Here is a 25477-nt window from a genome sequence, read left to right as displayed (position 1 = left end):
TGGTTCCAGTGGCGAACAGGTGCCCACTTTTCGACCTCTGCCCTGTGACCAGGGATTGACAGCTCCCAGCTGAAGTGCCTACCGTCCTGGACTGGGGTCCTGTCCTCAAGGTCTGCCCACCGGGGGCCTGGACCTCTGGGATCCCGCTGACCTCGCGGCCCCAGGCGGCCCCACCCGTTCCAGGCAGGAGAGGGAGGGCACAGATTGGCCCAGGAACTCGCCTGGCCGCTCCCGCCTTCCCGTCTACAGCCGGCGCTTCCGCTGAGCTCCAGCCTCCCCTCGCCGCTGCTTTGGCACCCGGGGAGTCCCGGACTCCGCCCTGCCAACCGTGGGGTCGGAATTGTCCCAACACTTGGGTAAGACCCCCGCGCGCACGCGTCACCCTTCCCTTTCTGGAAGGGCACATGTGTCCTTGGCTTCTCAGCTCCGTGGGTCGCCTCCCTGCACGACTCTCAGGTCCGGTCTCTGCTAGGGACTGGTCTCCACTCAGGCGAAGGGTACTTAGATGCTGGCCTCGGTGAGGATGGGGGAGGGCCCCAGGCGGGCCACTAGGGACCTGAGGGCTCAAACTCCCTAGGGTGCACCTCGTGATGACTTACTTGGCATAGGGTGAGGTGAGAACAATTCCTGAGCAAAAGCCAAATCTGGGAAGTTGGGCCGGGCCCAGACCCTCAGCAGCTGGCCACGTGGGAGGTCCATGCATCAGGAGCTGGCAGAGACTAGAATCCGTGTCTCAGAACCTATCTATCGGACAGGATGGTATTCAGGGCTGGCTAAACATTGCTTCCAGATGAGGCTCCACCTTATCCTCACCTCCGTGAACGCTGCCTCTCCTCTCCCTGGGCTTCCCCTTTACAGGCTTTTCCTCCACAAAGCATGGGGTTTGGAGCTAGGGCCCCTGGCTCTAAACTGTTACCTCCGGTTCCTCCTCTGCTGATGTCATTACTCTTTTCTTGGCCCCTCCCTTCATTGATGCCCCACCCCCATCTTTATCTCAAAGCTTCCTTTAATCTGCCAGGCTACACTGCAGGGCCCCAGAGGCTGGAGACCGCCAGAGGATGACAATATTCCTGCATGCATCCATTTGAGCAGATGCTTATTCAGGCATGTACTTCCATTCAGAGTATCCCCTTGCATGTAAGATTCCTCCATTCCACCGTTGCTAGATGCTCACTGAACATCTACTATGTTCAAGGCTCTCACTGTGAAGGGGCGGGGTGTTCTGATGAATCTGTTCCATTTCCACTGCCAGCTTACTTGAGGTAAAAAAGAGAGGACACTAACATAAACCAACTAAAGAGAAAAAGCACTAGGTAGGGACACAGTCTTCCTCCCATGCACAATGCCCTGGGCTCGAGTTCCAGCACACAGGGAGATAACAGGGCTGTGAAGTGTGTGTGAACAGGTGCGCGCTTCCATGCAGACCACAGAGGTGGCGCCAAAGAGGCTTCCTGGAGATGGCTCAGCAGTTAAGAGAGCTGGCTGCTCTCCAGAGGACCAGGGTTCAATTCCCAGCACCCACATGACTGCTCACAACCATCAGAGGATAGTTTCAGGGGATCTGACATCCTCTTCTGATTTTTTTTTTTTTAATAATTTTATTTATTATGTATACAGCGTTCTGTCTGCACATATCCCCGCAGGCCAGAAGAGGGCACCAGATCTCATTATAGATGGTTGTGAGCCACCATGTGGTTGCTGGGAATTGAACTCAGGACCTCTGGAAGAGAAGTCAGTGCTCTTAACCTCTGAGCCATCTCTCCAGCCCCCTCTTCTGATTTCTAAGGGCACTAATGGTGCAGGTGGTGTACAGACATACATGCTGGCAAAACACTTGTACATATTAGAATTAAAAACAAAACAAACCAAAAAAACCTGGCTGAGGCCCAGCACCCTGGATGTTAAGGGGCCCTTTGGGTGGTCCTGATGCAGGCTGAAGTTTGGGCCCTTCCAGGACCTAGGGATCTGCATATGGGGCTGTGGTCTGGGTATTGAGGACGGGGCCCAGAAATGAGGGAGATGTGGTCCCTGCCCTTGGGACTGAGATGAGTCGGAAGGGGAGGTGAATGCCCATGGAAACATCTCTTAGTAACAGATAGGGCAGAACCTCTGAGGGCTCCCAGGAACCAGTTCAGACAGGACATAGCTGGGTGAGTCGCAGGAGCCTCTGTAGAAAGATCTAGTCCTTTGTTGTGCACTCCTGGGATTCAGCCTCGCTGGAAGTCCTGTGTGACGTCTGAGTGAAGCCTCTCCCACTGTGTGCCTTGTGGCAGGATCAGCTGGATGGGGCTCTGGGCTTATGGTCAGGAGTGGTGATTCTGGACAACTTCCACACAGCATGTCTTTTCAAGCTTCATTTTCCATCTCTGGGCTTCATTCCGTTTGTCCAGGTCTAAGATGGAGGCGCTGGATTGAGGCTGGTGAGCCTGAGGTAGTCTCTGGAGAGAGGGGAGCCTGGGGGTGGAGGTTGTGAGTTCGATAGCTGTGCCTGTTACATAACATATGGACTCAGTGAGCTGAGCTGTCCAGGGAGGTCCCTCAGCACCTGCTCTGACTTCCTTGCAAGGCTTCATCATGTTGGGCATGTTCACCATGCACGCTCTCCATAGCCTAGGACTGCACCTGTCCTGTCCTGTCAGGCCCTCCACCACGCCCTTCCTCCCAGCCTGCCCAAGCCCATTCAGCCTCTAAGGCTGGCTTTAGTACCACCTCCTCCAGAAGCCACCTGGATTTCTCTAGTCCTTAGTGCTTTGTGTGTATGTGTGTGTGTGTGTGTGTGTGTGTGTGTGTGTTTAATTGATTTCATTTATTATTATTATTATTGAGTATGTGTACATGTGTGATGTGTGTATGGCAGGGAGCACATGTACCATACATTTGTGGAGGTCAGAGGACAACTTTGTGTAGTCAGTTTCCTCCTTCCCCCTTTGTGTGGCTCAGGAGATCGGATTCAGGCTGTCGGGCTGGCAGTGTGGGGTAGTGTCTTCGTCAGTGCCCTACTGCTGTGAAGAGATACCATGGCAAAGGTGACTCTTATAAAAAAAAGCATTTAACTGGGGGCCTGCTTACAAATTCAGAAGTTTAGTCTATTATCATCATGGTGGAGGGCGTGGAGGCACTCAGTCAGACATGGTGCTGGAGAAGTAGAGAGTTCTATATCCAGATCCACAGGCACAGGCAGCGGATCAATACTGCCCCTGGCTTAGGCTTTTGAAACCTCAAAACCCACCCCCAATGACACACTTCCTCCCACAGGCCACACCTACTCCAAAGCCACACCTCCTATTCTTTCTCAAACAGTGCCACTTCTTGGTGACCAAGCATTCAGATATACGAGCCTACGGGGGTCATTCTCATTCAAAGCCCCACAGGTGGCAAGCACCCTTTGCATGCTGAGCCATCTTCCTGTCTCACTTTATTGTTTGAGACAGGGTCTCTCAGTGAACCTGGAACTTACCCATTCTTTTTTTTTTTTTTTTTTTTTTGGTTTTTTGAGACAGGGTTTCTCTGTGTAGCTTTGCGTCTTTCCTGGAACTCACTTGGTAGTCCAGGCTGGCCTCGAACTCACAGAGATCTGCTTGGCTCTGCCTCCCGAGTGCTGGGATTAAAGGCGTGCGCCACCACCACCCGGCGGAATTTACCCATTCTATTAGATAGGCTGGCCAACAAGCCCCAGGGAGCTTGTGTATCTCTGCCTCCCTAGTGCTGGGATCACAGGTGCCCACCACTGCACCCAGCTTTTTACGTGGGTGCTAAGGAGCCAAACTCAGGTCTTCGTGCTGGCAGTAACAAACACAAACCGAGCCATCTCCCCAGCCTCTACCCCTATTCAGAAAATATTTACTTTTAATTAGGTGTCGGTGTGTGTGTCTACATCCGGGTATGTGGACGTGAATACAGATGCCCGTTGAGCTCGGAGACATTGGATCTCCTCGAGCTGGAGTTGCAGATGGTTGTGAGCCACCTGACATGGGTATTAGAACCAAACTTGGCTCCTCTGGAAGAGGAGCACCTGTACTTTATCACTGAGCTATTTCTCCGGTCCCCAACCTCCTTTTTATTTATTGTTTTAATGACAATGTCTAACATGGTATGATAGATCAAGCTGGCCTGAAACTCACCATGCAGCCTAGGTGCTACATGCAAGCCATGGCCTTGAACTCAGGGCCGTCCTCCTGCCTCCGCTTCCGAAGTGTTGGGATAGCAGGCATGAATTAGCACATGTGGCGCCCATCTTGCTACCTTCACGCTATAACTTCTGTTTCCCCTTTGCAGATACAGAGTGCTGATAGACGACAAGAACTCACGAGGAAGGGTGTGCTAGCCCTTGAGTCCCAGAGCAGAGGCTTTGAGACAGGAGCGGACTCGCTCAGAGTCCCGGGCGTGGTAGTGAACGCAGGGCCTTTGGCAGAGGACATATTGTCACCTGTGTGGTGGCTGACGTGGAAGCAGGGGGCAGAAGAGACTTTCCCTGTCTGCTCTGTACTGGCCATGGCACCTAGGGTGCATTCCTTCCCAGCCCCAAGGACCATCCTTGCGGGGTAGGGACAGGACCAGCAGGAAGCCCGAATCACAGAGGGGTCTGGTGTTCTAGGGTTTGTCCTCAGCCACTTGTTCATCCTTCCCCTTTGACCTCCAAGACTTTTTTTTTTTGTCCTGGCCAGTGTGAGTGTCAAGGCCTCTGGCTCAAACCTCTTTCGGAAGTGACAGAGGAAAAGGGGAAATCCTGGAGGGCTTTTACCTGTTGGTGGCCGTGGGTGCCGACTGCTGCGTATCATGCATGGTGGACCTTGGCATGTGCCTCCTTTAGAAGAACCACCAGCTTATAAGGAAGTGGCTGTCAGAGGCTGGTGTTCTGTCTCCCAGTTCAGCCTGGGCCCAGGAGCCAGTGGGCAGCACTCTGGAAGGTGAAATCCTGGCAGGTGGGTCTGGTGTCTCTCTAGGAGGCTTTGGCAGCTCCCTGGCATCCTGCCATGCTCCAGCCTGCCCTCTTGCGGGTGAATGAAATCCCTGGCGAGAAAGCTGGAGCTCTGGGATCTCGGAGCCATTCTGTTAGCTAAGGGCAGGGAGTGGGGGGCTGGGATGGGGGGCTGGAGTTCGGCTGAGTGTAGAAGCATGGAGTCTGGTGGTACCAGTAGGTGGGCACCAGTCCCCATGTGGCTGTGGTCCAGCAGGCGGGTGCTAGGGAGCTCTGTGCTGGGGTTGGAGGGGTGCACAGAGGGCAGATTGAGGAGAGGCCAGGACATGGGGCGGAGATAGAACAGCTGGCTCCGGAGGCGGGAGCTTGGGAGGAGGAGCCCTGAGAAGCCGGCTGCTTTAGGAGCTGCTGGCCGCCTGTGGCTCAGGTGACTAGAGGCCCTCTAGGAGCGTGCAGACCCCCCAGAGCCTGGCCACCCAGCAGGCGGAGCAGCCATGATCCAGAATGTGGGAAACCACTTGCGAAGGGTATGGAGCGGTGGGTGAGGGTGGACGGGGAGCCGAACGGGCCTCCCGATGTGGGGTCCAGAAAGCAGATGCTTCCCTTTCCCTAAGTCAGGACCTGCATCTTCTGTCTCACTGTCTGCTGTCTGTTTTATAGTTCTTTCTGGAAGGAGAAATCCCAGAACTCTCGGACTTCTTAAGTTATAACTAGTAGTCTCCCCTAAGAGCCCCAGGGGCGGTAGGCCCCCCTGAGGCTGGCAGTTTATGGCAGGGCGGAATGAAATCCTCTGTAGCAAGTTCTGGAATTCTGTTTGGTTGAGTGTGTGCCCTGTGCACATCCTGCTGCCGTGTGTGTGTGTGTGTGTGTGTGTGTGTGTGTGTGTGTGTGTGTGTGTGGTCCTGTGCACAATTCTGCTGCCTTCTGAGCTCAAGGCTCTGTGTGTCCTGACTTCCCCAGCTCAGGACTCCAAGCCTAGGGGCCTGCCAGAATTTACTGCGCGAGGGTATGTGTGCTCAGGCGAGAACAGGAGAGGAAGGACACGAGCATGTGAGGGGAAGGCCGTGTGGAAAACGTCCTATGGAGTGACCTCCGGGAGTCTTTTTCCTGGAACCTCCTAACTGGGACTTTGGAGCAGAGATAGGGTGCTGAGGTCCCAGGAACACCCGGTACTCAGTGGCTCACTGGGGGCCTTTGGCCTGGTGCCTGAAGAAGGACTCAGAACGGCCTGGACAGCCTGTGCTGGGCACCGTAGCTGCCAACTGAGGACATTTCAGAAGAGGCCTTTAAAAGGGGGCCCTGGGGCAGATACACGTTTCACCGGTCTCCTCGCCGGCTGCCACTCAGCTCAGCATCACCAGCCCCAGGCAGCTTGCCCCTTAGTCTCCTACAGTGGCTTCCACCTGCTCTCACGGTAGAGGGTGCTTCTGAAGCTGAAGTGACTGTGGCACCTGCCCGCCTGCTCAGACTTACCTAGCAGGGTTACCATCTTGGTGCCATGCTTGTCTCAGTCTCCTTCCAGGTCCCACCATCCATCCCTCTGTGTTCATAGCAGCACCACACTGACTGGCTTCCTCTGCCTCAGTGGGCCACCTAGGCTCTCTCCAGCTGCTGGGCGTTCTGTGCCTCCCTGTACCTCCCCTAGCCTGCCGTCTCTCTGGCAGTTTCCTTCTCAGCCCTCAGATTCAGCTGGGATGCTGCCTCCTCTGGAAAGCCTCCCTAGATTTTTCCATGACACCACGCACCCTTTGTGAGCCCTGCTCTCACTGGGATGGGAGCTTGGCTTGTAGCTCCATCTCCATACCCCAGAGAACAAGCTATGCTTGGTGTGCCCAGGTCTAGCCAGCGCCTAGAGAATGAATATGGGCAGACAGTTTCTCAGACAGGCCTCTTCGGGGTAGAATCTGAGCCACTGGGTCCCTTGCTTCTGTCCCCTGAGCCCAGGGTAGTGTCCTCATGCTGAGCGCATGCACATGTTTACTTGCTCTGTTCAGCGAGGCAGGTCTGTTTTACCATCCCTGTGGTAGCTAATCTTTGCTGTCAGCTTGACTGGGTTCAGAACCTGGGTATGTCTGTGAGAGCGTTTCTATAGAGGTTTAAGTGAGGAGGGAAGACCCACCCTGAATGTGGATGACACAGTCCAATGGGCTGGGACCCTGAACTAAATAAAAGGAGAAAAAGAAGAAAGCCTCGGGGTACCAGTACCATCTCTCTCTGCTTCCTGACTGCGGACACAGTGACCACCCGCCACCATCATGTCCTTGCCTGATAGACTGTGTTTCCTCAAACTGTGAGCCAAGATGAGCCTTTCTGTCCTCAAGCCGTTCTGTCAGGGATTTGGTTATAACAGGAAGAAAAGTAACTCATGCTCTCCACCCTGCTGCTCTCTCCCCGCACTTATCCCAGATGAAAAATAACTCAGGCTCAGAGAGGTCAACAGCCTGTCTAGGATCACAGAGGCAGGAAGTGGCAGAGCTGGGATTTTTTTCCTTTTCTTTTCTTTTCTTTTCTTTTCTTTTCTTTTCTTTTCTTTCCTTTCCTTTCTTTTTCGTTTCTCTTCTCTTCTCTTCCCTTTCCCCTTCCCCTTCCCCTTCCTTCCTTCCTTCCTTCCTTCCTTCCTTCCTTCCTTCCTTCCTTCCTTCCTTCCTTCCTTTCGTTCTTCCTTCCTTTCTTTCTTTTTTTCCGAGACAGGGTTTCTCAGTATAGTTTTGGTGCCTGTCCTGGATCTTGCTCTGTAGACCAGGCTGGCCTTGAACTCACAGAGACCTGCCTGGCTCTGCCTCCTGAGTGCCAGCCAGAGCTGGGATTTGAACTCAGTGGTCCTGGTCCCAGAGCTTTTCTGGACACGAGGCTTAGCATTCCTCCCCCAAGCCCTGACTTAAACTCAGCTAGCATCTAGCTGCTGGCTATGGAGCCGGGTGTTGAGTGTGGAAATTGGGCCACAGGGCCACAGGGATCTCACATTAGTTGAAAATGACATTGATCACCACCTTTGAACTTGTGCCTGGTTGGCAGACCTTAAATTTCTGTGGGCTCTTCTTAATTTCCTTTGCTCCTATGGAAAAAATGAGAACTTGAGGACACTTTCTTTTTTTCTTAGTACTGAGCTGTTTTTATTTTTATTTATTTATTTATTTATTTGCTTTTTCGAGACAGGGTTTCTCTGTGTAGCTTTGCGCCTTTCCTGGATCTCGCTCTGAAAACCAGGCTGGCCTCGAACTCACAAAGATCCGCCTGCCTCTGCCTCCCGAGTGCTGGGATTAAAGGCGTGCGCCACCACCGCCCGGCCATATTTTTATATGTGAGACAGGGTCTCATGTAACCCAGGCTGGCCTCAAATTTGATGAAGATCGTTGCCAAAGATGACCTTGAACTTCTGATCCTCAGGTGTAGCCTGGTCCAGGTCAGCTCCCAGTAGGGTTTAGGAACTGTTTTGACTCCACAACTGGTGATGGGTTATTTGGTCCTAGTCTCCTGAGACTCCTTGCCCAGTTGCTGCTGATGGCAAGCTGACGGAGACCAGAACCAGCAGTGGGCATCTGTGCTCTGCTCACAGGTCTGTGTGCTGCTGCAGACCTCCACAGGACCCACTGATTCCTGTGAAGCCCAGGACAGCGGCAGTAGCTTCTCCATCCTTCATCCTCCCCAGCCTCATTAGGGGTCTAGACCGGAATACGTTGAGGTTCGGGAAACAGCCCTCGGGTTGGATTCTTGTCTTTCTCCCTCCCCCGACTTCTTCTTCTTCCTCTTCTTTTTTGTTTTGTTTTATTTTGAGATAGGTTCACTGTGTAGTCCAGGATGGCTTCCTATTCCTGATCCTCCCGCTTCAGCTTCCTGATTACAGGTGCGTGCCACCGTGCCAGGCTTGGATTAGAATCTCATTTTCAGGTCTGGGAAGTCGGCTCAGTGGGTGAAAACACTTGTTGTGCAAACAAGAGGATATGAGTTCGAATCCCGAGTTTGCATCTATGCAAACAGCTTGGCCCAGCTGTGCAAGCCTATATTCACAGCCTTGAAGGGTGGAAACAGGTAGATCTTGGGAACTGACTGAGATTCTAGCCTAGCTAAAGCGGTCAGCTTCTAGTTCAGTGAGAGACCCCGCCTCAAAGCAATAATGTGGAGAGGACAAGACACTTGACATCTTCTTCTGGCCTCACGCCACATGTGCACGGGCATACATACCTGCGTTTTCACATGTATGCACCACACACACAAAACACCGACATGCAAACATGCGCACACACAAAGAGGGAAAAAAAATCTCATGTCCATCCTCTTACTCACTGTGTGACTTTGGGCCAGGAGTTGGTCCCTGAGCCCCCGAGTGCTGGGTGATTCTAGACATACCCCAGCCTTGGGTCTGAATGTTTGTGAGAAGCTGACATATAACTCTGATGGTGGTCCTCACTAGGTGGCAGGAGAGGGGAGGCCTAGAGACAGAAAATGATAATGCCCATCATACAGCAGGAGCTCAAAATGGCTGAATGGATGGATGAGTGACCCCAGGGGTGGAAGGGGTAGTGGTGGTCCTAGAAGACTCTCTGGAGGAGGATTGAAGCCCAACAGCTTGTTCAGGAGCTTCATGTGAACCCCAGACTCAGGCACGGGCAGACACCCGAAGTGTTCTCAATCTGTCAGATGATTTGTTTTTGTCCTTCAAAACACAGCTCAGGCGTCACTTCTTTGACTCCCTATCCCGTCTGTCCCCAGAGTTGACAATGCCCCCTTACAATGTCACACCCAGTTCGCTCGTTCCCTACATGGGTATGTGGCAGGTGCCAGAGCACGCTGTGACGTGTGACGGCATGGACCCCAGCTGTTGAGACAGTAAAGGCAGGCAAACCATGACAATGGACACCTGCTATAAATGCTGTGAATGACAGTGACAATGGGTGTCATGTAAGTATCACCCATGTCTGAGCATGCGTGAACTCAGTCCTTATAACTCCGAGTGCTCTTGCGCCCTAAATTAAAGATGAAATGGAGACAGAGAGGTGAAGTCACCTTCCTGAGGTCACACAACCATCAAGTGAACAGCTTTAAACTCAGGCTATCTAGAGAGCAAGGACTGTGAGGATGGGGGTAGGGTCCTGAGTAGATGACACCTGAGCAGGGGGTCCTGGAAGCTGAGGAGATGGGTCTCAAGGAGGCCTGGGCTTTAAGGCAGGGGAGTGTCAGGCATCTGAGCTGCTGAAATGGAGCTTTAGTGGTTCAGAGTGGCCTGAGCCTGGAGGAGCAGCTGCCGGCTGGCTGCGGTCAGAGGGACTGCAGTTGGCCTTGGAGTCCGGGCTGGAGTCTGGAGCATTGTGGGTGTTGTCTGTGAGCTTTCTGGGGGTTCTCTGGTCCTTGGTTTAGTTTAGTTTTGAATTAGTTTATCTTTGAAACAGGGTCTCACTACGTAGTCCTGGCTGGCCTTGAACTCACAGAGATCTGCCTGCCTCTGCCTCCCCAGTGTAGGGATTAAAGGTGTGCACCACCATCCCTGGTGTTTTTTTGGCTTAGTATCTGATTTTCTTTGATTGACCAGCTCCAAATGGTCCCAGCTACCTTCCTATCCCTCCTGCTCCTCACAACAAGGAGTAGGGTTAGGACCAACCAGGAACCCATGAGACACTAAAAGAGGTGCTTGGGCTTGGGACATTGCGAGCCTAGGCCTTCTTCATCTTCAGTTTGACTGTGGAGGCACCTACAACTCCAGTGAGTGGCCTTGCTGTCATCCCTTGTGAAGCCTCCTCCGCTTCATCCTTGTACAGGGTAGCCTGGGGGACGCAGGCTGTCTGAGCTGAGCCCACAATACACATGTCAGGATTTGGGGCTACTGGACCTCCACTCCTTACCTGTGCCTAGTGTGCTAGTACAGCTACGTTGTCCTCCTAGAGCCTGGGGAGAGCTGCCCACTACTCTGCTGGAGAGTGGAAGGGTCCAGAGATGCCAGCTCACCTTGCATAGGCCACACTCCTCGTCTGGGAGCCCCATCCGCGTCTGTAGGCATCATGAGAGCCTCGGTCAGAACTTGCAGGAACTTGCATGCCACTGGCCCTGTTTCTCATCTGTCTGTGCGTTTCTGCCGTGGTTCAGTGGCGGGGCTGGTTGGTGAGGGGAGATGGTCAAATGCTGGTTTCTGCTGAGGCCCTGCTAGATGTCAGGCGTATTTAAATCCCTAACCGCTTTACATGCTGGTTTTCAACTGACTTTACAGATGAGAAGGTCAAGGCCCTGGCTTTGCATCACTTTGAACTAGTTAGAGAAGGAAACCATCTTGTCCAGGGGCTGGAGAGATGGCTCAGCGCTTAAGAGCACTTGTTGCTCTTCCAGAGGACCCAGGTTCTATTCCCAGCACCCACATGGTGACTAAAAACCATCTGTAACTCCAGTTCCAGGGGATCCAACGCCCTCTTCTGGCTCCATGAGAACCAGGCACCGCTGAGGTGCCCAGATATACATGCAGGCAAAGTACCATGCACGTAAAATAAAAACAAATGCATGAAAAATCAAAGTCTTGTCTGACCCCAGGCTGGGCAAGGCCCTGGGTGCTGTGGCGTCTCACCTTGTCCTAGGCTGACCTGGCTGAGCTCACAGCCTGGCATCTTTGCCTTAGGCCGGCTCTGTCCCGTGACTCCAGGACAGATGGTGCAGCCAGTCCCTTGGCCACAGGCCTGTGTGTGTCCCTGCCCTTCCAGGAGTAGCCTTCTTGCAGGTAGGATATGACATTAGAGTCATGTCAATGAGGACAAGGACCAGAGTACTTTAGGGACATAGGAATGAGCCAGACCTATGTCTTCCAGTGCGCCTAGGCTGGTAGGACAACTGAGGTGGCCATAAACTGATAAAGACAGCACAATATAGCTAGACTGTGGCAGAGGAAGATTGAAGTGTCCCTTGTCACTCAAGAGGGGTCCAGGCAGACTTCCTGGAGTAGGTGACAGTTAGCTCAGCCTATAAACTTCTCTATGGGGACAAGCAGGGTTCAGCAGAGGCACCTGTATGGGGAGCCAGGAAAGAGGCTGTCCCACAGGGAAGGCTTTCTGTCCTCCTTGGCCATATGATAGACATATATATCTTTTCAAGAGCTTCCTCAGTAGCCATAGCCACCCTCAGTAGGTGATAGGAATGTTACTTGAGGCAGCTCTGGGACTGAGAAAAGCAGGATCTTGGCTCCATATTCATGATTTAGACAAGTCCTGTGGACAACACAGCTTCAACTTCCTTTCCAATGCTGGTGGGAAACCTGTCCCTGGCGGGATTTGTGAGTCAGTGACAGCATGTGTGCAGAACCCCAGTAGGAAGCCTGTGAGGGCTGCGGCACTGCAGGGATGGACAGCTATGTGCTGGAATGCTGGCTTGCTCTCGGGCATCTCTCTCTCCCCTTCCTCCCTCCATGTTGGGGTATTTCAGACACCTTGGCCTTGAAATGTGTGGTTGAGGCTGTCCTTGAACTCCTGATCATCCTGTCTCTACCTCCCAAGAACTGGGTCATTGGAGTGTGTCTTTGCTGGGCTTCTCAGGATGTTTCTTACCTCTGTCCATGTGTACCTTCACTTCACGGTTTAGAGAGTGCTATGTGAACCTTACCTTGGCCCTTCAGAGGCCTAGGGAACCAGCCCCAAACCAGGGCCCCTTTGTTCCACCTGCTCACTGTGGGCCTGATTCTCAAGTCTCTCCACTCCTTGTCCTATCTGTGACTTGAGAACAGGCTGTGATCCTCCCTGGGGTGCGGCCTGGCCTGGGTCAGAGGGCTGAAAGGGGCGTTGCCTATGGGCTTCCATAAGGCAACCCTGGTTTCCCAAAGCCAGGTGGGTCATCTCCTTCAGATCCCTTAGGAAACCTGAAGAGACCAGATCAGCATCTTGTTCTTCTGCAGACTATAGTTCAGTGAGTGTGAGAGTGTGTGTGTGTGTGTGTGTGTGTGTGTGTGTGTGTGTGTGTGTGTAGACGAGCGATTCTGACTGGTTCTTTTCTTTGTGTGCATGTGTACTGTGCACACATGTGTTCAAGACTCACTGGTGGAGGCCGGAGGAGGACATCAAGGGTCCTGCTCTATCCCTCTTATTCCCTTGAGACAGGTCTCTCATTGAATCTTGAGTTAGGCTCGCAGCCAGAAAGCCGTAACAAACTTCCTGTCACACACACACACACACACACACACACACACACACACACACACAGACACACACACACACACAGACACACACAGACACACACACACCGTCCCTGGGCTTCCAGGCTCACATGGCCATGGCTGATGTTTTACGTAGGTAGTAGGGATTTAAACTCATGTCCTCATGACTGAACAGCAAGCGCTCTTATCCACGGAGCCACCTCCCCAGCCCTCTGGCTGGCTTCCTGCTACCTTTCTCCCAGCCTCAGTGTCCTTACTGTAGCCGGGAATGTGGAGTCCCGCCGGTCCCTGTAACTGAACGGGTTCACGTTAGCTGACATCTCCATGGAGCAGACTCGTTTTAAGAGAGCAAGTGGCGGGTCTGGTGAGATGGCTCCGTGGGTAAGGGCGCTTGCTGCCAAGCTCTGTGACCTAAGTTCAATCCCTGAGATCCACACGTAGAAGAGGGAGAGTTGAGAACCGACTCTTACAAGTTGCTCTCTGACCTTCACACATGCATGCTGCACACCCCTCCCCCACCGCTACACACAAAGAACTAAATGAAATGTCATAAATTTTTTTTCAAAAGGGAGCGCAAGTGGCGAGCCAAAGGTTTAATGACTGTGGGGCAAGGGGAGGAGGGGCCATCTTTAAAGGGAGCCAGATGTGGGGGGAAAGCCCAGGGTGCTCCCCAACCCTTGTCAGCCTCTCCCTAGGGCTCTGAGGCCCTCTGAGTCAGCCTAGTTCAGCCCTCCTCTTGCTTTGAAGATAAAAGTAAAGCTCCCAGGCAGCAGTGTTGAGGCGTGTCTCACTCGAGAGTGGATTTTGAGCCTGCTGCATTGGCCCTTTGGATGGGGAGTGGTGGTAGTAACATGGTAGGGAGATGTCTTTACCTGGAAAGATCCCCAAACCCAGGAGGGCCCCCCTGGTCATACCAGCTCTGGCTGGGATCCAAAAGGTGACCTGTGGAGGGTCTGCAGTGCCAGGAACTGGTGACCTGCTCCCCAGGGGTCCTGCCACTCCTCTGCTGGCTTTCCTTTGCCCTTTACTGGCCAGTCATGGTGCGGAGAGGTTCTCTCTCCCGTCCACGCTTCCTTTCCCTCATCTGTTCAGTTTGGGTCACTGTTACTGATAGAGTTGAAGGTGAAGAGTTACCTGCGGCACACAGTAGGCTCACACCAAACAGTAGATTTCTAAAAAGGACCTTTGAGCTTGTGCCTGAGTACTTCTTATAAACTAGGTGCCTATCCTGTGGGCAGCTCTCTGGCTCTGGGGGACCTCTCTATCTGCTGTACCCCTTAGCAGATGACAAGCTCCAGTATTCCCCAGCTTCCATGTAAGCAAAGCCGGTCAGTTCCCAGGTCGCCTGCCAACTACTCCTCAAGCGGTACCAGTTTCCACTTGACTGCCTCTCAACCTGTTTCTAAGTCACTCTGCCTGGACGCCTTCCCTGCATCTCTGTCCCTTCCTTTCCCATCCATCCTCACTCTGCTCAGTATGTCCGGGAGCCTGTCTGGGACTCCCCCTGCATCAGGCTGATGGCTCCCTGGGTCTTTTCATGTGTGTGTTCCTGTCTACATCCTCCCCTGGGGACCGTGTCTGCTGTGGTTACCACGGCTGCAGTACAAACCACACTGAAACTCCGTGCCTTAGTAAACCCACCAGTGTGGGCTGCATTGTGATTTGTGGGTTGGAAGCTTGGACAAGGCTAGGCAGAGCTCCACAGAGCGCTTCCTCTGCCCCGTGGGGCTCAGGTGGAGGTTACTGGGTAGTGTCTAGCTGGTGGGTGAGCTCACTGGGGGTCTAGTATAGCTTCACTAGCATCGTGGTGGGCACGGCTGCAGGGTTGGGCTTAGCTGGAATGTCATTCAGAGCACCCACATGTGGATCCTTTGTTGTGACTGTCTCAGGAGTCAGATTTCTTACCTGGCAGCGAGGTCCCCCATAGTAACAGTTGCAGGAGGCCTAGGCTTCCCATGACCTGGCCTTGAAGGCATTGGTTGAAATGTCACTGAAGGTGACTTAGACCCAGGGGAGACGATTAGACTCCACCTCCTCTTAAGTCCTCATATCCTTTAACCTACTACAGGCGTAGGGTCCTGGGACTCTCAGATGCCAGTATGTGCTGGTTGTTGTTATTATTATTATTATTATTATTATTATTATTATTATTATTATTTTGCTTGCTTGTTTTTGCAGGTGTGTCTCCCCTTTTCAACCGTGGGGTGCAAACCACAACTTTGATACATTCAGTGAGTGTTTAGCAATATCTGGAAAATTCTTTTTTAATTTTTTTTTTTAATTTTGTGTTCACTGGTGTTTTGCCTGCATATATGTCTGTGTGAGGGTGTTGGGTCCTGGAGTTACAGACAGTTGTGAGTTACCCTGTGGGTGCTGGGAACCGAATCCAGGTCCTCTGTAAGAGCAGTGTTAACTCTTAACCGCTGAGCCATCTCTCCAGCCCCTATGGAAAATTCTTGATCCTTTCCTTGCTCATTTCTTGTCTGGGCTTCCCCAACTCAGTCCCTATCACTTCTCCCTCACTTCAAGCCCCGCCCTTCCTTATCTCTGACTCTAAGCATGGGCACTCCCAGTCAGCAGTACTGACTGGACCTCTGAAATACGCCAACACTTTGGACAGGCCCTACCCAGGTACCGTTCCTTCCTGCAGGCAACAGTGAGATCCCTCCTCATTCTGAGGCTCTCTCTCTCTCTGTCTCACATGTGTGTGCGCACACGCACACACACACACACACACACACACACACCCGCCCCTGCCCAGAGAGATCTGAAAGGCAGGTCCCATCTCCTTCCACGTGCAGACTCTAGCTCTTTGAGTCAAACCTGCACTCTGGGGATCTGCCCAGGCTCAGGCCGCATGGACCAGGCTGCCCTCCTGGCTTCTCACTCACCGCCTCTGACGTCAAAACTATCCTCTTGGGGCTTTGCACCCTCCCTTCTTTAGAACCACCCCCCCCCCCAGTCTGTCATAATTGCTCCTTCTCATTCATTCATGTGTTTAGCCAGATCTCAGCAGGAGCCCTCCCCCGATACTGCCTCAAACTGGAAAATTACTTTCTCCCTTCATCACGTTCCCCTGTCTGTTCTTTTCTTTCTTTTTCTTTTCTTTTTGAGGCAGGGTTTCATGTAGCCTAGGCTGGCCTTTAGCTTTGTACCTGGGACTGACCTTGAACTTCTGATCCTCCTTCCCCCATTTTCCAAGTCCTGGGATAATATCATGACTGTTTTATGCAGTGCTGAGGACCAAACCCAGGGCTTCCTGAATACTAGGCAAGCACTTTACCCACTGAGCCACACCCTGGCTCTGTGTTTTCTTTTCTTTTCTCTTCTTCTTCTTCTTCTTCTCCTCCTCCTCCTCCTCCTCCTCCTCCTCCTCCTCCTCCTCCTTCTTCCTTTGTGGTTTTTTTTTTTTTTTTTTTTTTTTTGGTTTTTTGAGTCAGAGTTTCTTTGTGTAGTTTTGGTGCCTGTCCTGGAACTCACTCTGTAGACCAGGCTGGTCTTGAACTCACAGAGATCTGCCTGCCTCTGCCTCCCAAGTGCTGAGATTAAAGGCGTGTGCCACCACCGCCCGGCTCTTTCCTTCTTTTATGGTCTTGTCCCCTTTTTGTTTGTCATGAGAGAACAGACTATTCTTTTCAGTGCTCTGTAGAAATGAACTGGAGTCCTTCCCTCCTCCCCAACATAATTTCTCTGTGTAGCCCCTGGCTGTCCTGGAACTCACTCTTGTAGACAAGGCTAGCCTGGACTCACAGAGATTTGCCAGTCTCTGTCTACTGAGTGCTTGGATTAAAGGAGTGCGCCGCCGCCGCCGCCGCCGCCGCCGCCGCCGCCGCCGCCACCACCACCACCACCCACCACGAATGGGAGTTTTAACAGAGATAAACAACATTGATCCGTAGAGTTGGTTTCTTTCGAACTGTCCACCTGGAATCTTCCAGGCCTGGTTTTTAACCAGCCCTCAGATGCTCAGCTAGAGGCCTGAGCCTAGACCACGCATAGCCGGGTGCCATCTCTATTCTCCCTCCAGCCTGTCCTATCTGGGGGCTAGCCTCACTCCTGGTTTCCTGCTCACAGGGCTGGGCCTCAAGCAAAAGCCAGGCCTGGGGCTGCCTCCTCCACACTGAGTCACTCCTTCCTTCCTCTCCTCTCCTCTCCCACCCTGCTGGGGCGGGAAGCCTCAGCCACCACAGGGCCATGCTTTGGTTAGCAGCAGGAGTTAACCACAGTTGAGTTTGTGGACAGATGAAATCATGAGGCTGTTTTCACGTAAACAGCTATTAAGCTAGAGCCAGGCCTGCACATAACCCACGTAGAACAAGGGGACGGTGCCAGAAGTGCTGAAATGCAGGCCGGTGAAGCCAGCCTTTCCCAGGGTCCCTGCCTGCTTTTTGTGTTGTCCAGTTTTTCGGGCAGCTGCCGATGACCAGGCCCATCTTTGCTCCGGCCACTTGATGCAGTGCTGCGTGGAGAAGGAGCAAGGGGCTCCATGGGAAACGCCTCCAGGCTCGATCTCCATGCTGGGCGCTGGTGATGTTTTGGCCCTGTACAAGTGCAATACTGAAGACGTTTGTGGCCCAGGAGGCTTCTCCCAGTGCCTGACCCACCTTGTTCCCACCGACCCCCAGCTGCTTCCCAGTAACCACAGACTTTCATTTCAGGAGTCTGTTTCCTGCCTGAGGGTCTGGAGCCTTCCTAGAACTGGGTGGCGTGGCTTTCCGGCAGTCATCAAGTATGGGATGCCTGTGAGGACCACAGACTCTGTCCTGTCCGGCCATGATTCTCAGTTGAGATGAGGCCCCACTGTAGACAGGCTTTGTGTTCAACTGGTAGTGCCTGGAGGAAAAGTCAGTGTTATGGTCCCAGGTCCCAGCTGCCTTCGAGCATTCTGGGCACAGGGTACCTGGCCATTCTCAGCAGATGTCTCGCCCCTGTGACCTGTGGGCCTAGGCTTTTTAACGACACAGAGCACTGCAGTTTGGGACCCTTCCCGTGGTTCCGGTCTAGGCACTTCGGCTCCTTCCTGTGATACTAATATTTCCATTTTATAGATGTGAACAGTGAGGTTCAGAGTGGCTTAAGTTATGGCTCAGGGTTCTCCAGCAGGGCCACATCCAGAGTACCAAGGGTCAGCTGGGCTTGGCCGCAGCCCTCCTGCCAGTCACCCCCAAACCTGTATCTGTCTTTCTTCTCCTTCTACCCTTCTGCTTTCCTTCAGCAAGCTTTTCCTGTGGCTCAGGTTCCTCTCACACAGTGTGGGGAATCTGTGGGGCCAGGCCAGGTCAAGATTGTTTTGTAGCCCACCCACTCCCCTGAGCTAGGGGCTGGGAGAAGCACCTGGGCTGTAGGGGTGAGGCCCTGCTGAGCTGTGCCATCTCTGCTCTAACTTGGGGGGGGGGCTGCCGCCCCGCTTGGCATCTCCTCCCTGCAGAGAGGCCTCTCCTGAGGCCTGCCCCACCCCCGTGCTGAGTGACAGTATGCATGCAGCCGGTAGATCATGACCCCTGCATCCACCACTCCGCAATGCTTCTTGGGAATGGCTTCTTGAACACAGAGGAGAACTAAGTTGAGTTGAGCTAGAGACGGCTGGACAAGGGGTGGGGGTGGAGAGCACAAAGGGGCAGGAGAGTTTGAGGAGGCCCGAGGGGTAGTGAAGGGGCCCCACTTGCTGGGGGAAGGCCTGGGCACCATCCCTTAGCAGGGTAGAGGCTGTAGGGCTGAGAGAGCAATTGGAGGGGCCCAGCCAGGCTGCCAGCTTCCTGGGGCAGGAAGTCTTAGCTGCTGCCCAGAATCTGAAAAGCTGTGGGCAGCTCAGGCCCAGGAATGTGTGCTGTGGAGTGGGGATCAGGAGAGGCCTCTTTCCTGTCTCCTTCTCTCTTTCTCTCTCTCTCTCTCTCTCTCTCTCTCTCTCTCTCTCTCTCTCTCTCTCTCTCCTTCCCTCCTTCCTTCTCCCTCTCCCCTTCCCCCTTTCTCTCCCTCTCTCTCCCTCTCTCCCCCCTCTCCCTCTCTCTCTCTCTCTCTCTCTCTCTCTCTCTCTCTCTCTCTCTCCCTCTCCCCTTCTCTCTCTCCTTCTCTCTCTCCCTCTCTTTCTCCCTCTCCCTCTCTCCCTCCCTCCTTCTCTCTCTCTCTCTCTCCCTCCCTCTCTCTCTCCCTCCCTCTCCCTCTCCCTCTCTCTCCCTCTTTCTCCCCCTCCCTCTCCCCCCTCTCTGTGCATGCGCTCTTCTAGCTGTTCTGTTGACCCCCCCAGCCTGTTTCTCTCCCCTTTGACATCTCTCTTCTCTTTTCTTCCTCCCAGTCTCTTTCCTTTTCTCTCTCTGATTGTTCACCCCCTCTTTCTGTAAATGTTTTTTTCTTTTTCTGCCTCTTTCCTCTTGTTCTCTTTTCCTCTCCAGAAGCAATTGTGATATCTGTGGCTGCTGTGCCCAGCTCCAGGGTAAATGAGGTGGCTAGCAGGATGGCAGGGCCTGGGCCCACTGCCTGGCTTCCCGTTGCCATGGTAACCCAAAGGCAGGAACAATCTGCATTCCTGGCGGTGTGGTGGGGAGGGTGTGAAGGGTTCTGATGGGGAGACGCTAGGTCTTTCCTTCACAATCCCCTGAATGGCCGCCTCCGTGCCAGAGCTCCCCACGGAGGGACTGCTGGATGTCAGTGAGGTTTTGGGCCAGGTGTGGTCAGAGTGGCCCCTTGAGGCGCAGAGTGAGATCAGTTTACATTTAGGTCAGACTGCTTGTCAAAACAGTCTGGTCTCTTTCTAGGCCTTCTGGTGATGGCGGAGTGGGCAGTGGCCTGAGGCAGGAGGCCCACCGGGAGGTGTGGAGGAAGAGGGTGGGGGATGGAGGGACTGGATAGTAGACTGGTGTACAGAAGGGAGTGGGCCCTCTGTTTCTGGCGCAAGCTAGCTCAGCCAGACAGCCACAGGAGGGGGTGGGGTGGGTCTGTCTAGCTGATATGAGGTGTCCTCCCATTCCCCAGAGCTGCAGATGGACACAGTCATTTCCAGCATTTCCCTCCCTGGTGGCGGGCCAGTGGACAGTGTTTCAGAAAGTGTTTTGATCCGGGTCCTGACACCAACACTGTCTCTGCAGAAGGACATGAGGGGACATGAGGAGGAGTCTCAGGAAACCCAGATGTAGGTGTGGGTGCTGGCCTGGCCTGCCTGTGCTAGTATCAGTGCCCAGACACAGAAATGACTGTCCTGTCTGCTAGACTGGCGTTAGTACAGCAAAGCCGTCAAGCAGCCTTGGACTTGAAGCTGCACAAGTATGGACCCAAGTCCCAATTCTATCCTTATCAGCTGTGTGATCTTCTGTGTTTATGTGCAAGTTGCTTATTCTTCTTGAGCCTCTGTTTTCCCATCTGTAAAATGGGAATGGAATACCCAGCTATTAGGGCTGTGTGAAGATTAAAAAAGTAAATACAGCGGGGCCTGGTGGATGGAAGTCTGTAACAGCAGCACGTAGGAAGCACTTGCTAGTTTAGGACCAGCCTGGGCTACATAGTAAGTTTGAGGCCAGCCTGGGCTACAGAATGAGACTCTCATCCCCGCAAAAAAAAAAAAAAAAAAAAAAAAAAAAAAAGTCCTTAAAGGAGGGTAATTGTTCTCCATCTCACCCTCACCTCACCATCTCACCTACCCCTTTCAGTTTGATGGACTGAGGAGTCTGAGTTCAGAGGGTGAAATCTTCGCTCACATCCCACAGGCTGTAAGTTCTGGTACACTGTAGACACAGTGCTGAAATAATACAGAGGAGTTGGGGTGGGGATGCCATCTGGGGAAAGCTGAATCCCGGTTACACGGCCCCCCGCACCCCTGAATGTGACGGCATTGCCCACACTACTTCTTGCCTGGTCTGGCTCTCATCTGAGCCCTGACTCTGGGGCAGCAGCCTGCTTAGAGCTACTTACTGGGCAGGCTGATCCAGCTTGGTGACAGGCCCTTGCACCGATAGAGGTTAGGGCCACCGTGATGGCCAAGTCCTTTGGCCACGTCTCCTCCTTTGCACCCCAGGTCAGCCCTGCTAAGTCTGTGGAGTCTGATTTTACAGACAAGCTGCTGGCTTTGCTCATTCATTTAAGACCTAGTACGGAGACCTCCCGTGCCTCTCTGATATCCCCACTGATACTTCCCAATAGGTGGAATTAATTTCTAAGCCCTTGTCTTAGTTAGGTTTTTCTTACTGTGAGGAGACACCATGACCACAGCAACTCGTAGAAGGAAAACGTTCAATTGAGGGGGTTCGCTTACAGTTTCAGAGGTTCAGTTCATTATCATCATGGCAGGGAGCATGGCGGCATGCAGGCAGGCAGGATGCTGGAGAAACAGCCGTGTGTCTTTAGTCTTGCAGGCGACTGACTGTCACACTGAGTGAAGCTTGAGAAAAGACCTCAAAGCCCGCCCCCACAGTGACACACAGATTAAAGGTGTGCCCTCCAGCCTCAAGGTCTGGATTAAAAAGGTGTATGTCATCCAGCCTCCTCCAACAAACCCACACTTCCTCCACACCTCCTATGTGTGAGTTTAAGGGGACCAAATGCATTCAAACTACCTCAGCGCTTCTCATCTCAAGATGTTAGGACAAAGGCTTCAGGTAGACCAGTAGGAGGCATGGCCTCTAGTCTTGGCTCCTTGGGCAGGATGTGGTACCTCTCTGGGCTCCAGTACATGTTGTCAGTGAAAGCTCTCCAGTATTTTCCGTGGGTCAGACAATGTGTGTGGGGGATTGCATTCAGACTGTATCCCCGTACTTGATCTGGTCCCCTGCCAGCGGCTTGGTGGGCCTGGGCAGTTCTGGTGACTAGCTGTTGGCTGGCGTCAGACTGCAGATGAGGTTATTTTTATCCTTGGGGTGGAGGGAGGCAGATGATGTTCTGCTGTGTTCTAGAATAGTCTGCATTCTTCCCGCTTGTGGTTGGCATTAGTTGGAATTGGGGACCCACTGAACAAACTCTTGCGTTTGCCTCACAGCAAACCAGAGACTGGCTCCCTAGGCCCTATGGGTAGCAGGAGTCGAGAGAGGATTCCTGCTCTGTGTGTCTTTTTTCTTCACTACTCCCACAGTTAAATAATAGTGTCACCGTGGAGAGCAGTGTTGAGGGGAGGTGTGTGTGCCTTGGAGGCCTTGGCAGGCGGTTCTTCCTGTAGGGAAGCCTTTCACGGCTGGGAAGTCTTGACAGTTTGGCCAAGGACCATTGGAAAGACGAGGAAAGTGGACCCACAGAGCTAATGATGGCTGTTCCTCACGCTCTCACCACGTGCCAGGTGTCACGCAAGCATGGTCCGCCCTCTGCTCCCTCGGCTGTGTGTGTGTGTGAGCGTGTATGTGTGTGTGTGTGTGTGTGCGCGCGTGTGTGTGTACATGTGTGTGTGTGTGTACATGTGTGTGTGTGCGCGCGCGCGCGTGTGTGTACATGGGCTCCTGTGTGTGTGTGTGTGTGTGTGTGTGCGTGTGTGTGTGTGTGAGCATGTGTGTGTGTGTGTGTGTGCGCGCGCGTGTGTGTACATGGGCTCCTGTGTGTGTGTGTGTGTGTGTGTGTGTGTGTGTGTGTGTGCGCATGTGTGTACATGGGCTCCTGTGTGTCTCTGTGCAGGCGGATAGGGGCCAGAGGTCCATGCTGTGTGTCTTCCTCATATTGTTCTCTACCGTATTTGTTGAGATACGATCTCTAACTGAGCTTGAAGCTTGTATACCTGTATTTTTTGAGGACCTATTTTGATTTCTTTGAAATTTTTCTCAAAAATAAAAAGTGTTGGGACTAGACTAGGAGTAGGCGGGTTCAGCATCAGGTGTTTCTGTTTCACTAATAATAAAACATTATTGTAAATTACGCGTACATGTATACACATGTAGGTCTGTGCAAGTGTGGCTCCCCTTGGAGGTCAGAAGAGGGCGTCAGATTCTCTGGGGCTGGAGTTATAGGCATTCCTGAGCCTTCTGAAGTGGGTGCTGGGAACCGAACTCTTGCAGAAGAACATCACCCCCTCGTCACCACCCATCAGTGTCTCCAGACCCTCTCTCTGTTCAACTTTCTTTGCTGGGGAAATGGCCTTCCACGGGTGCTCAGCACGTCTACATGCCTGCCAGGACTCTAAGGGGTCCCGTCTCCATAGCCAGCCGGTGCTTATTTCCCATGATTTTGTTGTTATTTTTGAGACAGCGTCTGTCTTAGTGACTTTTCTGTTACCGTGACTAAAACACCATGACCAAGGCGTCTAATAAGAGAAAATATTTAACTGAGGGGTCTGCTAACAGTTTCGGAGGGTGAGTCCCTGACCATCCCAATGGGGAGCATGACAGCGGCAGGGAGGCATGGCCCTGGAGAAGTAGCTGAGAGCTTACATCCATATGTGCAAGTAGGCAGCAGAGAAGAGAATGGTATGGGGGGGTGAGGGGAGCTTTTGAAACCTCAGCGCCCACCCCCAGTGACACACCTCCTCCCAACAAGGCTACATCCTAGTTCTTCCCAAAAGTTTCCCCAACAGTGTGTGTGTGTGTGTGTGTGTGTGTGTGTGTGTGTGTGTGTGTGTGTGTGTCGGGGGTGGGGAGGTGGGGTGGGATGCCGACATAAGGGAGGCATTCAAATACATGAGTTTACCCGGGCCATGCTCATTCAGACCACCTCAGTGTCTCTGGGTATCCCAGGCTGGTCTCTAACTTGCCATCCTGCTGAACAGCTTGTACAGCGCTGGGATCACAGGCGTGCACCCCATGCTCAGCTCCTCCCTGTGATTTTGCGTTTAGCTGTCCTAGTGGGCTCACTAGCCTGAGGCATTTGGCAGATGTAGAAACTGAGGTGAGGCCGGGCGGCGGTGGCGCACGCCTTTAATCCCAGCACTCGGGAGGCAGAGCCAGGCGAATCTCTGTGAGTTCGAGGCCAGCCTGGATGGACTACCAAGTGAGTCCCAGGAAAAGGTGCAAAAGCTATACACAGAGAAGCCCTGTCTCGAAAAACCAAAAAAAAAAAAAGAAACTGAGGTGAGGATGACCTCACCTCATGGGTCTCATGGGGTTGATGTGCTAAGAGAGCCATTCATATTCAGCTCCAGGAGGCCCAGAAGCAGGGCTGCAGACACCAGCAGAGGCTGGGAGAAAGGCAATGCCTGCCCTTAGCTTAACCTTGCCTTGCCTTTTTCCTTTCCTTTCCTTTCCTTTCCTTTCCTTTCCTTTCCTTTCCTTTCCTTTCCTTTCCTTTCCTTTCCTTTCCTTTCCTTTCCCTTTCCTTTCCCTTTCCTTTCCCTTTCCTTTCCTTCTTATATAGAGTTCAGGCCTTTTCTCCCCTCACCAACCTGGCGAGCTCAGTGAGTGCGCAGAAGTCCGGCGAGCCCGCTGCCTGCATTTTTATCAGCCTGATCTGTTGCTATCAGCTGTGGCCTCTGGTGTAGGACCCAGGCCCCTGGGCTCTGTCTCTTCCTCTGTCACAGACTGGCTGTGTGACTTGGGGTCATTTTCTTGACTTCTCTGAGTCTCTGCCCTCCTTACCTTTAGGGCCTGCAGAAATGCTGTGGAGAGCTACCCATGATCCTTTGCTAGTGGGCTTGGGATGACTAACACTACCACTGGCAGCTGCTCAGAAGCTGTGTGCGAGGGGACATGCTTTCTTGTCAGTAGATGTAGATGCTTTTCAAGGTAGATAATGTGAATACGGAAACGCCTACCATGGGCCCCGATACTTCAGTTAACACAGAGGAGATGTTTAACCTGAATGAAAAAAAGAAATAAAAAGGAAAGGAAAGGACAAGACTACTCCTAGGTATGGTGGAGGAGAAAGTTTATTACAGATGTGTGGGAGAGCATAGTCAGAGGCAGGAATGTCTGGAAGAGCCCAGAGTGGACATGACCAGACTGAGCTGGGCCATGTGTGTGTGTGTGTGTGTGTGGGGGGGGGGGGAACGAGAGAGAGAGAGAGAGAGAGAGAGAGAGAGAGAGAGAGGAGAGGAACCAGATGCAGCAGCCAGGAGGCCAAAGGTCCAAAAGAGAAGGGAGGTGCAAATAACCAAAACGTCTGGATTACAGGGAAGAGCCTCTGGGGGAAGGGCAGCCCAGACCTTGGGAGTTCAGGGTAGAGGGCAGGGTACACGAGCCATACCTGTATCAGGTAGGGACTGAGGGGTTCTGGGAGAACCTGGCAGCCAGCTCCAGCTTTGATATATTAAATGGGCACCTCAGCGTTTGTCCTGGTTTTGAAACCAGAAAGTACTGCTTCGTTTCTCTACTTTTCCAACTCCCCAAACTTGAAAAGTACGGTGCCAGCACACTGTTGCTAGGGGTAACATCCAGATGCTTGCTTGGGTCCTGGGTGAAGGTGAAACTGTAGCCTGGTGCTGTAGACCCCAGGAAGCCCGAGGAACAGTCCACGGGGCTCCTTCCTTCCAATCCCTCTTTTACCGGAGTTTGGAAAAATATAGCTCCCCTTTTTGCCTGGTCTGCCGGGAACCTCTGTTCGGC

At 52.9% G+C, this 25477-nt stretch overlaps 1 protein-coding gene across 1 annotated transcript in view; it reads left to right on the top strand.

Moving 5' to 3' along the window:
- The first annotated feature begins 5333 nt into the window (after positions 1-5333).
- The window catches only part of Acot11 (acyl-CoA thioesterase 11), a 53790-nt gene continuing 33646 nt past the window's right edge, over positions 5334-25477 (top strand). Inside the window, exon 1 of the mRNA XM_059254617.1 lies at positions 5334-5445. Coding sequence (XP_059110600.1) covers positions 5413-5445 — 33 coding nt within the window. The 5' untranslated portion in view covers positions 5334-5412. The remainder of the gene's footprint in view (positions 5446-25477) is intronic.

The sequence above is a fragment of the Peromyscus eremicus genome, chromosome 2 (genome assembly GCF_949786415.1).
Source record: "Peromyscus eremicus chromosome 2, PerEre_H2_v1, whole genome shotgun sequence".
Lineage (NCBI taxonomy): Eukaryota > Metazoa > Chordata > Mammalia > Rodentia > Cricetidae > Peromyscus > Peromyscus eremicus.
Note: the sequence above shows the minus strand (reverse complement) of the source record. Positions and strands in the feature narration are given on the sequence as shown.